This window comes from Gambusia affinis, linkage group LG04 (assembly GCF_019740435.1).
Source record: "Gambusia affinis linkage group LG04, SWU_Gaff_1.0, whole genome shotgun sequence".
NCBI lineage: Eukaryota > Metazoa > Chordata > Actinopteri > Cyprinodontiformes > Poeciliidae > Gambusia > Gambusia affinis.
In genome coordinates this window covers 25,374,427-25,387,300 of record NC_057871.1, presented here as the reverse complement: position 1 = coordinate 25,387,300, position 12,874 = coordinate 25,374,427, and the positions used below count along the sequence as shown (strand labels likewise).

The window sequence follows — 12,874 nt, the reverse complement described above, 5'->3', positions numbered from 1 at the left end:
TTATAAAAGAGCTCAGGTATGTTGGGGGAAACCCAACTAAGCTTTCAGTGAGCCTTTGATTTTATTTTTTTTTCTTTAACCTACTCTACTAATATTTATAAAGATTGTGATCAAAAGTTGGCTCTTAAGCAAAGCGAGACACCCACAAGTGACGGATTGAGTTCTGCTACAGCAGGGCGACTGTGCAACTGCTTACTTGTGGCGTTGGTGATTAAATCATGGGCTTCTGAATATTTTGAAGCCGCTACCTGCCTAGAGTATGTGAATTTAATTGACGATTTCTACAAAAGCGAGCTTCTTTTTGACTAGTTATCGTAGCGCATCTTTGAATGTCTTCATTATTCACACTTTCTTTACCGCTTTACTGTCTTTTACACCAGTTGAAAACGATGCTCTCGAGGCATTAGGAGCTTTTGTAATCCGCCTTGGCTTTCTGTGCAGGTGTGGTTCAGCAGAAAGTGCTGGGGATCATCCCGTCCAGCACGGCAGGCGGCGCCCAAACCTTCACCCCATTCCAGCCCCGCACCACCACCCTCAACATCAAGCCCAGTACCCCCGGCTCCCACCAGCAGGTACAACTCTGGCTCTTATCGCCCCCAAATGCAACTTGGATTGTCTTTTCTTGTTGTGTTTATTTCCGTTTGTATTTTCATTCGGACACCATTTCAAATTTAAACGTTTCACAGACGTTCACATTGTTGGCTTCTGTTCCCACCGTCCATTAAAACGCTTAAAAATGTTTTGAATTTTTAAGTGTTTGAATAATTTATAGCAAATTATTGATATGTCTGGCGGGAAAGATTCTGCCAGCAGATTTGACTATAGAGTTACATACATAGGAAACTATGCTTTTTTTGTTTGTTTAAATCCTTTTTCAGAAACATCAAAACTCCACTGAAGAAAATGTATCAGTGCTGTTTCTATAACTGTGTTTGGTTTTTCAATTTTAAAACCTAAAAAACAGAAATGAAATTGTGTTTTTTTTTTTTTTTAAGTGTCTACAAATTTCCTATTGTAGATATTTATTAAACATTTTATGCCGTCTTTTCATAAAAGCAGCTTATGTAACATGGAGTTATATTTAACTGTACTGATTCTGTATTTCTGGCCTAAGCTGGGATTTTATACCTTAAAAGTGAAAAACTCTCTTACAGCTCTGTCAATTTTTATCTGGAACAATGTGGCGTTCTCACATGAATATGTGTTGGAACCCTGTTTAGAAAAGTGGGTGCTATATTAAAAATATTTAATCGAATAAACACCCCTCAGGTCCTAGGTGGCGGCGGTCAGATCCGTCCAGGGATGACAATGATCCGAACCCCAATCCAGCAGTCCGGAGCTGTTGGAAAGACGATTCTCCGCACGCCGCTTGTGCTCCAGCAAGGTAATGTCATTCTGAACCCTTAGTTTGAACTCCAAGAATAAATGTGCAGTTTTTTGTATTATTAAGCTAAACCACAGATGGAACAGCGACCCGCTCTGTGTACATCACAGCTGCCTCCCGGTTTCTAATTGTGTCTCGTTGAATTTCCTCCAGGTCAGGGAGGACAGCAGGTAGTGACACAGATCATCCGTGGCCAGCCGGTTTCCACAGCAATATCGGCTGCCGGCGCTGTCACTGCGGTAACAGGTCAGGGAGTGACCGGCCCCAGCGCCGCGGGACAGGCAGCTGGCCAAACAGCGCCCGGCACCCCGCGGGCGCCAGGCCAGGGCCAGGTTAAACTCACCATGGCCCAGCTCACGCAGCTCACACAGGTTGGCATCCTGTGTTGCCTGCTGATCTCAAATTAACAATGAAAGTGCATGTGTGTGTGTGTGTATATGTGTGTGTGCGTGTGTGTGTGTGCGCGCGCGCATCTGTCAGCTAGAAATGAAAACATGCAGTATTGGGCAATACTATTTCTACAATATTTCTATTGTTCTGCCAAGGAAGGCGAGTTCTTTTGATCTTTTACACATCTTAATCAGTCATTCATTCACTTTTTATCAGTTTGTTTTAGTTTTATATTTAAACCACAGTTTATACAATTTAACACATTATTAAATATTACTTCAGCACCAGTAAGATGATTGCCTACAGGCTAGTAGCCTAGAAATGATATAACGTTTCTTATTGCTGGTCAGTAAACGAGGAGTGTCGCAATACATCTTTTTTGCTTAAGATACCAAAATTTCATGTTTGAGTATTGACCGATACAAATAACGAACGGATATGACATAATCACAAATCATACATACTTTTATTACCGTATTTCCTGGACTAGAGAGAGCACCTCACTATAAGCCGCGCCCACAAAGTTAAAAAAAAAAAAAAAAAACTAGAAACATGGTATCTCCGCTGCTCTTGGATTTCCACAAGAACTGCAGATTAATAAATCTGCTATTAAGGACGCAGCCCTGCATCTCCAATACCGAACTATGGCTTATGTGCAGCGGCTCTATTTCCCTCCTCTACTCTCAGATCGATAGCCGTCAACTTAAAAGCTGCATCACATGAACTTCTTCGTGTTGTTTCCACGATGAGGAGGTTTGAGTTTGAAGGAATTTCTCCACCGTGTCTGCTGCTAGCATGTGCCTGTTCCATATGAAAATCAGTACTTTCTTCTTTGATTCCCAATTTTGACTTTCAATGATTCACTTCCGGCTGAAGCGCCCCCTGGTGGTTGAAGAAATAGCCACAGAATAGCCGCAGGGGGCTGTAAGCTGCATGGCTCAAAGCGTGGGAAAAAAAGTAGCGGCTTATTGTCCAAAAAATATGGTAGTTACATTATAGAGTGGAATTTTGAAATATGCTTGATCAAGTGATATTAATCGTTCAGCCAACAATAGAAACATTTAAATTTACCAATGGCTCTGTTTGCGGTATTCAAGCACTGCTGGATAGAAATACTGGAGCCGACTAAATGCTGGAGCGGACTGCTTCTGTTGGAGTGCTTATACCTCAGATTTTAGATGCTGGCTGACATAATCTGATATGTCACCCTTTTTGGACTGATTTCTGACATTAGTGTTGGATCAGGAAAACCTTACAGTAAATTAGTATCATTTGCCAACAGCTGAAATCAGTAGTTGGGCTAATTTCACTTAGCAATCCAAACTGATGTGTATCTGAATTTTATGCATTCAAACACTCAAAGGCAACTTGCTGCCAAACACAGGTTGTATGTCTTTGTCATTCAGAAACAATAACATTGAAATCGCCAGAAGTTCATATAAACTGTGTACTATTGCACTGTAAACATAGATTTTTTTATTTAGTTTTTTTTTTTGTCATTTAAGCACAATATTGATGAGTTAGGCAGACGACCTTGGTTCTATTCAATCCAGCTGTTGATCTTGATTGAATAGTTTTGTAATGCACAATCGTTTGATCTTCGCTAACCGCAGAAGCAACAAGCTGGGTCTGGTTTGGAGCGACCAGCTGGCGTTGGTGGTTCACAGGCCCTGACTGTGATGGTTCAGGGCCAGGGTCAGACCACCGGCCAGCTGCAGGTCATACCCCAGGGGGTCACGGTCATTCCAGGACCCGGCCAGCAACTCATGCAAGCAGCCCTGCCGAACGGCCAGATGCAGCGCTTCCTCTTCACCCCGCTGCCCTCCGCCGCCACGCCCACGTCAAGCACAGGTTTGACAGCAGCACAACTCAAAAAGTGTAACATTACTCCGTTTCTCCCGGCGTCTTGTATTCTCGCGCTCCGTTTCTTTGCTTTCCAGCCACTTCATCCCCCGGCCAGCCCAACTCCACGTCCAGCAAAACCGCAACCCAAGCCGCGCAGCAGGCCGCTGCTCCGATCCATGTCGGGGCAACCCCTCTCTCCACCACCGCCGGCGGCGCTTCGTCCACAACCCATCAGGGCCAGTTACCCCCACAGACCCAGGCCCACATGCCTGTCCAGTCCCCAACTTCACTGCAGGTCAAAGGTCAGGGGGGAACCGCACAGCTCCAGCTGCAGCAGACGCCCCAGCTCATCAGTGTGTCCGGACTCCCACAGCAGGTATAGGCGTGTGTGTGTGTGTGCACTTCTTTTATTAAATTTTTTTCTTTTCTTATTTTTTAGTAAAATACAGAACAGCTGACATTCACATCTTTTCACATCTCGTCATAAAAGTCATCATTGAGCTTTTCGGGTGAATTTGTTATGGAGCAAAACCGGAAAGTGGAACAAAATGTTTTAAACATTAAATAAAGAAATCTGAAAAAATGAATTGTACAAGAGGGGTACAACTACCGATTATTTTATTTATTTATTACACTATAGAAGATAGAAAAACAATGTAGATTCTGTTGATTTTTTTAATTCAAGCCTTTTAGTGCAATATTAGAAATACATTAAAAGATTCAAATAAATAGCAAAATTATATGTTTAAATGAGAAAATAAACATTTTGTTGCCTAAAATAATAAAAGCAACATTAATGTAGTGAGTGCTTGATTATTTGTAGCAAAGGTGGCATCTGCAGCAAAAAACAACATTTGAAAAGCTCTACTTTTATTATCTGCTTGAGTTACCATCAGTACAGTAATTAATTTTTGGGCAATAATTGGATAGCCGTCAGTGCTTTAGAGATTTGCTTTTTGAAGAATTTGAACCGGGTGATAAATTGTTTAGTCTAGATTTTAACCCAGAATCACTGCAACGGGATACTGAAAGTTGGGTTATGAAAGCATCAACTCAGTGGCACAAATACACATTTAATATTTTGATTTGTAAATAATTTTGAAAAATCCTTTTCCTTCCACCTTCCAATAAATGTACTACTAATTACTAAATAAATAAAAACCCCAATAAAATGTCACATTTTGTGGTTTTAAAGTGATAAACTGGTCAAGTTCCAGTGACAGGTGTAGTTCACGGTTTTAGAAGATGTTTCATGTGAATATTTGTCCTCTTTAGGTTCTGGCACAGCTCCAGGCCCAGCAGGGTGGAGGCTCTCTGCCCCAACACATCAAGCTGCAGCTTCCCATCCAGATCCAGCAGAGCGGGACCACCTCGGCTCAGGGAGGGCAGGTACCGGACCCAACTATTATTTACCTGTCGGCATGGAAGCTAAACTGATTTGAAATGACTCGGTTCAAACGCAAACTGATTTCTGCCCAGATTGGAAATGTCGTTACCATCCAGACGGCCTCGGTCCAAGAGCAGCTGCAGAGAATCCAGCAGCTCAGAGAGCAGCAGCAGCAGAAGAAGAGGCAGGCGGCGGACGCCAAGAGGGAGCTCGCCCTCAATGCGGCCAACCAGAGCGACATTATACAGAAGCAGGTGCGTTTGTGGAGGGAAACCACTGAAGCCACGTCTTCACCCAGTCAGTGTCCTTAAAAACAGTCACGACCCAGAGCTCCTCTGAGATGGTGTTTACTTTACTGCCTCTGTTTAGAGAGCCTTGCTGCCCCAAAACTACCAGTAACGCTGCGCACAAACTGAAGGTGTTTCACACGTCGGGGAATCAAGTTGGACGCTTGATATCGAGCATCAGAATCGCTTTAGATGCACGTCGGAAGGAGCCTCTTGCCTGCATTTTTTCTCTCCCTGTCTCTGTACAGTGGCAGATGAAATATTGAGAGAGCTTGGCTTCATTTACTGAAAGCATCATCTTTGAATTCACCAGATAATTCAGAGGTGTTGTGATTTTGGTGAGTTTCACAAACCAGCTGAGGAGGATTGGTACCAGTGCTATTTTCGTCTTACCCAGGCCCAGTTTGACGACTTGATAACTACGATCGGTGCCTGCATGTCCTGGCAGGACACCAACTACAGGCCACACTGTCACAGAGTGGAGTCTCTGACTGGTTGACGCTCTGCGTCCAGCATCAAAGGTTCAGATTTTCCTACTGTAGCGTCGGCTGCATTGGAAGAGCTTCACGCTTCAAAACGAGATGAGCCACAAGACTTCTTGACGCGCCATGTGCGCCCGTCCACATAGACTTTGCATGTAAACCAGATGCTCAAATCATGTTCAGACTGAACACATCAACCAGGTGTTGAGCATCCTTAAAAAGTCTTCAATTCATGTAATTGGTGGGGCTTTTCTGTACCAATCTTGCTACGTAGCTACATGCTTTTTGCCTCTATTATCATTGCAAATCTGTCGCCGGTTGGCTGGACAACGTTGGTCTTTGACACTTGCTAACTTCTGTTGCCAACCCAGATGATGCTGCAGCCTGGCATTAGAGAGCCAGATGTTTGAGAAGCGCAATGCTGCTGCTAAAGAGTCATAGATCTCCTGGCACGGTCAGTGCTACTAAGAACAGCATTTGGTGCAACACAAACGCTGCGCTAAACTATCTTCACAAACTCTGAAGTTGAAGGTGTGGTAAATTTTAAACATGGTAGTCAAGCACCAGTCTGGTGAAAATTTTCTTCCCCACAAAGTTGCTATTGTGGAGGGAAATTGAGCTAAGAAGAAGGGAGAAAAGGAACATAGAGCATGGAACCAAAAGAAAATAGAGAGCCACAGATGCAGCTGTGACAAATAGGGTAAAAAAGAGTGAATGAACACTAATTCATGTCTTCAAATGTTGCAATACAAATCTTAAATCTTGTCCATAATGGTCTTAAAAAAGGGCTTTAACTTTAAGTTGGTGGAACCTGCAGAAACCCTGAGCACGGTATATAAATAATGTGTGTATTTTACATTCAGTGCAGCCTGTTTGTGTTTAATATTGATACGTGGCTGTCCTTTTCAGTGGCGACTCATTGTGCACGATACTTGCTCATGCAGATGGTTTGTGCTGATGTCGTTCAACGTGTTTTTCAGGTGGTTATGAAACAAAACGCTGTGATCGAGCACCTTAAGCAGAAGAAGACCATGACACCTGCAGAAAGAGAAGAAAATCAGAGGTGTGTGTGTGTGTGTGTCCAGTGTTCTTTCTGTGTTTTCATCTGTGAAGATTTTGGGGAGTTTTATTTAGTAAGTAAGGTTTCGTCTGGGGAGGTCAGAGGTTTATGTTGCGGCCCGTTGGGAATGTGAGTCAGCTCTCTGGTTGGTAGCAGCAGGTTTTGGATTCAATTCTTATACCAACACAGAAATTATGTGTCAACCATCTGGGGGGAAGAGAAAAATCAGTTTTTCCTTGAAATTTCATCCATGTTTGTGTTTTAAGCTATTCTGGTATTGTCATGGGTTTTCTGTGCTAGTTTCTCCTCTGAGACTTCATAACATTAAATTATAATAACAGTATGTTCTTCCAGTGATCCTAAACCAGAGAACAAAATGCAACTTCAGTTATTAATAATAAGAATCACACGCAAAAAAAATTAATCTGGCAGCACAATTCCAACCCCTTCAGAGATCTACCCGGGAAAACAACTCTTTGTTGCCTTTTTCTGATTTCATCCTGCCTAGAGATTGAACTCTGACCAGTATTTCACCTTGACAACCATACGTTTATGTCTGCAGACATTGTGTCAACACTGCCCATTCACACACACCTGAAACATCAAATCCAGACGACCTCTCAATCTCAAACACTTCTGTCTACCTTCTTCTACATGCCTCCCCGCATTTGTTCGTTCGCCTCCGCGTGCTCGCCGTAGCAACGCTGGCCTACCTCTGACCTCGGCAGCCATGTTTGCGTTGGTGTGTTTTTCACACAGATGCCACTCAGAAGGAGGCACAGTCTTTCGATCTCGGCTGTGAACACTAGCAAACACGAGTGAACACACTGAGGGCCATAGATAACAGGGATTTACAGTCATAAACACACATTTTGCTTTTAGAATCGCTCACAGTGCAGACTTTATCGGTGGACCTTGATTTCTGTCCTATTCATCACTAATATTTGTTTGAATAATTTAATTAGAGGCATCAATCACCATGAGCCTTGTAGCCCTACACGTAACCTTCTTTCTTTCTTTAAAATTTATTGAATGTTATATTTTTAAACTTGCGGCTCTTTGAAGATAAGAAAAACTTAAACCGCCTGTTTGGGTTTTTTTTCTTTTCTGTTTCACTGTTGCCCTTTAGGCAGGCCAACTCTCTCTTATTGTTGAAGCTTTTCGACTCATTTAAACATGTCAACATGTTTAGAAAGAACCTAAACCTGAAACAGAACTCACAAGAAAGTCACAGATTCCCGCAGCAAATTTGTAGCTTGCTTAAAAAAACATTGAAGGGGCAGAATTTGAGCTTTACATTACATGTTGTAATGTTATTCCCTCATCAAAAATGGTTTTGCTTGTATTCTTTCATGCACTGTTGAGAAATCCTCTCATCATGGCAACCATTCAGTTGTGCCTGGTTGGACCTAGCCCCTCTGTAGGAGTTCCTGCCTTACAGAGCAACATCTCCCCTGCTACACTCAGCTCCTTCAGACTAGCCAGCAGCAATTAGCAAATACCTGGTGGAACGGCGCATCAGCTGAGCTCATTATTCAAGTTACTTCTCAGTGAAACGCTGGTAAAAACGTTGTTAAAGGTTAATAGAGGAGCCATGTTGTGATGACTTCCTGAAGGCGGAGTTCCAGATAGAGCAGAACGTTCTTAAAGAGACAGTGGCCCAATTTCAAGCCGTTATGAACTTTATGCTTTTTAAAACAACTAAAGGTAACAGTTACTTGACTATGTTTAAGAATGGCATTATGTGGCTGGAAGACAAATAACACTGCCCCTTTAAAAGTAGACAGGAAATGTAATAATACGATTAAGTAATTATGTCATTGGAAAATATTGCTGACTATCCTTAGGCTCACTAATGTAGTCTTAAAAAAGACAAATACAAGTTAAATAAATGGTTTGATTTTTTGGCTAGTTAAGCAATCAGCCAGGACTCAGAACCTGCTTAGGGACCCCAAACCTACAGGGGCCCTCATAAATATTTATTTAACACAGACTATAGATCTAGAATTTTTACATTTATCCGGTTTCTGCATTTAGTGGTTTCTGCAGAGACAAATTAAAGGATCATTTAAATTTCCATTTTGTTGATTTTTACCGTCACATTTGTCACAAGTTATTTCTCTTTCTCTCTCTCTCTGTTATTTTTCTTCCATCTCTATTCAGGATGATTGTTTGCAACCAGGTGATGAAGTTCATTCTGGACCGGATAGACAAAGATGAAAGACAGGCAGCTAAGAGGAAAAAGAAGGAAGAAGTTGTGGAGGCCAAGAGGAGGATGGCGAATGCTAGCAAGCTCTCCGCGCTCCTTTACCGACACAAGGAAAGCCTCAAGATGGAGATCCTGAAAAAGCGAGCGCTTCTCGACAAGGAGCTGCAGCTTGAGGCTCAGGTAAGCGTCGACGTGCCGAAGAGCTCCGGTGAAAAAAAAGCATTTCGAATTCAACAGAAATAGGCCTGATGTTTAAACTCCATATTTCCCTGCGTTGGAATCGTCAGGAGGAGCTAAAGAAGGATCTGCTGCGGATTCGGAGAGAGAAGGAAAAGGCTCAGGCTGCGGCCCAACAAGCGGCCCAGGCCGCCGCGGCAGCCGCCGCCCACTGTCAGAAGCAGCAAGCTGCGGTTCACAAACACGGCGTCTCCTCCCAGCACCACCTCGCCACCGCCGTCGCCTCGACGCACAAGAGGAAACGGGAGGAGGAGAGGGAGATGGTGTCGGCGGCAAAGTCCAAGAAGAAGAAAATGATCTTGACTACAAGCACAAAGGAGAGCAAGAAGGATACAAAGCTCTACTGCATCTGCAAGACGCCCTACGACGAGACCAAGTATGCAAGGATTTATCAAATATTGGTTAATCGATTTGATCAATTATTGAGATTTTGGCTTTTGAAGATGAAAATCTGAATTTTATTTCACCCGTTCACACCTTGGGTTTCCATAGTTGAGAGTGATGACAGGACGCCCAGGGCAGCCATTTTGTTTGACGAGCATGTTTTACATCCATCCATCCATCCATGTTTTACAGCTTCTGTTCATTTGGGCTTTGAATTCAGGTCGACTCTATGACAGAATATTAGGGGCCAGAATGAGGGGGTTTTTTACTGCTACAAATTGCAACCTTACTTTACAATTTCAGCCTTGAGATTTAGTTGTAGTCGGCTTTTAAATCTGCAAATATTTTAGAGGAGTGCTCTAAAATCATCATTCTCCCCTCTCTCCACAGGTTTTATATTGGCTGCGACCTTTGTACCAACTGGTATCACGGTGACTGTGTGGGCATCACGGAGAAGGAGGCCAAAAAGATGGACGACTACATCTGCGTGGAGTGTAAGCGGGGCCAAGAGAGCAGCACGGAGGAGCTGTACTGCATCTGTCAGACGCCTTACGATGAGTCCCAGTAAGGAGGAGTGTGTGTGTGCATACATATGCATGTGTGTGTGTGTGTGTGTGTGTATCAACATGAGCCATCTGTTGATGGTTTTGGTATTTGAAAATAACCAACCAGAAGATACATACATGTTTAAGGACCCATTATCTTGGCGATTAATTGATCATTCTGATGATTAATTGATCATTCTGATGATTAATTGATTATTCTGATAATTAATCTACCATTCTGATGATTAATCGAACATTCATTTTAATCTGATCCTTTTTTTTTATCGCTGTTTTCTGACGATTTTTTATTCAACTACTTAGACCTATTTACACAATTGTAGAAATACATTAGTAGATGCAAATACCGTTTTTTGAATAAAACTATGAACAGTTCAGTACTTAAAATGCTATATCTATAACGGTAATCTTTTAGTGAAGTTGAACCAAGTGCAGCTAAAATTATGTCGCTTGGACTTTTGGGTAAAACATATTTCCAGACAAGAATACATTATTTTTATTTTGTACAGTTTTGATATAACTACAGCTTTGAAATTTTTTTTTTCATCAAATTACCATTTTTTTTGTCTGTTTACTCAAGTTAACAATTAATCGATAACTAAATTAGTTGATTTAGTCAATTAATCACAATCAATCCAATCAATTGTTTCAGCCCTACATGCACGTCATTCAGGAAAAAGTTTAAACATTAACTTTAAGTTTACAGTCTGAAAAGGTTTTGCTGTCATGAATAATAGACAGACATTACCTCACAAAAGTATTCACACCTTTTGAACTTTTCCATGCTTCCTTGTGTTACAACCACAAATTTCAACGTGAATATGTATACACGCACAGTACAGACCAAAAGTTTGGACACACCTTCTCACTGAATTCATTGAGAAGGTGTGTCCAAACTTTTGGTCTGTACTGTAAATTCACACAAAGTGATGCATAATTGTGAAGGAAAACATGCCTTAAGCACCAAGTTTGTTTTTTTTTTGTTGTGTTTTTTTTTTAAATTACCTTCCCAGGTTCTATATCGGCTGCGACCGATGTCAGAACTGGTACCACGGTCGCTGTGTGGGCATCCTGCAGAGCGAGGCGAACCACATCGACGAGTATGTGTGTCCGCAGTGTCAATCCACCGAGGACGCCATGACGGTCTTCACCCCGCTCACCGACAAGGACTATGAAGGCCTGCGACGGATACTGCGCTCCTTACAGGTGAACAAAGTTGGTGATTGGTCTGGATGTTATCTAGCTGGGTAAAGTAGATTTACTCCACATTGCCGACGCACAAACACACACATCAGCTGCAGGTTAACGATCAGCTGACCTACACTGACAGCTCCTCGAAGCCCCAGAGCAGAAAACAAAAGTCCTCGGTGTCCATCTTGTCTGAAGGGTCGGCCTCTCCTATTTGGACAAGTGCCGAGCCTCTGTGTTTTCGTTTCTTCTTGTTGAACGTCTCTTTTTCCCCCCGCCTGCTCTCCTTTTTTGTCTTTATGTGAAGGAGAAACGGGGAGAGAGAGAAAGAGAGGCTGGAGTAGAACATCTGTGTTGACCCACCTGCTTTCAGTGTAATTTTCACGGAGCTGTTTGTTTTTCTTTGGTTTCAGCTTTCTCAAGCATCTTCCCCTCTTGGTTTTTTTTGTCTCTCGTTCCTCTGCAGGCACATAAAATGGCTTGGCCCTTCCTGGAACCAGTAGATACCAATGACGCCCCTGATTATTACAAGGTCATCAAGGAACCAATGGGTGAGTGTTGAAAATTTGGTCCAGATTAAGATTGTTTTGTGCTCCTTAATTGAAATTATTCAACAAGTCTTTTTCGGTTTAAGCCCAAATTGGCAAGTTAGGCTTTTTAAAGATCGTTGCCAACTAAAAACCCTAATCGGTGCTCTCCCAAGTTAAATAAAAAAAAGGTTTCCTCAGAAAACTTTTTTTTCGCTGCATAATTTTCCTTCATCTTCACATTTACCAATAAAATGGATAATACAAGTAGTTTGTTGTTGTAGCGGAAAAAAATTTGAGCAATTTAAATACTTCTGCAAAGTACTGCAGTGGCTTCAATCAAGAAATGTGAGGCGACACAATGAAAACCATGTGATATTAACAATTGTAATGAATCCTTCAAATAAACGTAATTGAATGTGTTTGTAAGTAAAGTCCTTAAAGCCACAGTGGCACTGTTTCCCGCTGCAAAATAAATCTTACAAATGAGTCGGTATTGAATTTCTCCAAAAGTTTAAAATGAAATCCGTCTACTTTTTAAAATAGATGAAGTTCTTGTATTTTACGACGTGAATGTGGGAGCAGACGTTCATCACGCCTCAGATTCTTCAGCTGCTTCCACACTTTGTCTTTGCATGACTCGGCGATCTCGTGTTTTGTTTTGTTTTTTACTCGCAAGCGCATCGTGCATTTGTGTTGCAGAAAGAAAAAAAAAACAACGTCCGTCACCGAATTTCGACTACATGTTTATGAGAGCGGGTTGTTTGATGCGGCGGTTTCTGCTGTTTTGATTCCATAATTACTGTAATCTCTGGAAGCAACACCCACGCTCTGTATCTGTAGCTTTCAGAGCGCCGGCCGTCTGAAGGAAGCCCTCCAGCTCGGATCAAACCGACCATGTAAACGGTGACTTGCGTCAGCGCCAGAGGGT

General features: G+C 42.3%; 1 protein-coding gene across 3 annotated transcripts in view; it reads left to right on the top strand.

The window, feature by feature from the left end:
• The window catches only part of LOC122829377 (nucleosome-remodeling factor subunit BPTF-like), a 46,353-nt gene that overhangs the window by 27,150 nt on the left and 6,329 nt on the right, over nucleotides 1-12,874 (top strand). For all 3 annotated transcript variants that reach the window (XM_044113871.1, XM_044113870.1, XM_044113872.1), the window contains exons 22-34: nucleotides 442-572; nucleotides 1,270-1,384; nucleotides 1,538-1,755; nucleotides 3,388-3,625; nucleotides 3,715-3,995; nucleotides 4,895-5,008; nucleotides 5,099-5,260; nucleotides 6,756-6,838; nucleotides 8,999-9,224; nucleotides 9,332-9,657; nucleotides 10,056-10,229; nucleotides 11,242-11,434; nucleotides 11,883-11,967. In XM_044113871.1, coding sequence (XP_043969806.1) covers nucleotides 442-572; nucleotides 1,270-1,384; nucleotides 1,538-1,755; nucleotides 3,388-3,625; nucleotides 3,715-3,995; nucleotides 4,895-5,008; nucleotides 5,099-5,260; nucleotides 6,756-6,838; nucleotides 8,999-9,224; nucleotides 9,332-9,657; nucleotides 10,056-10,229; nucleotides 11,242-11,434; nucleotides 11,883-11,967 — 2,346 coding nt within the window. The remainder of the gene's footprint in view (nucleotides 1-441; nucleotides 573-1,269; nucleotides 1,385-1,537; nucleotides 1,756-3,387; nucleotides 3,626-3,714; nucleotides 3,996-4,894; nucleotides 5,009-5,098; nucleotides 5,261-6,755; nucleotides 6,839-8,998; nucleotides 9,225-9,331; nucleotides 9,658-10,055; nucleotides 10,230-11,241; nucleotides 11,435-11,882; nucleotides 11,968-12,874) is intronic.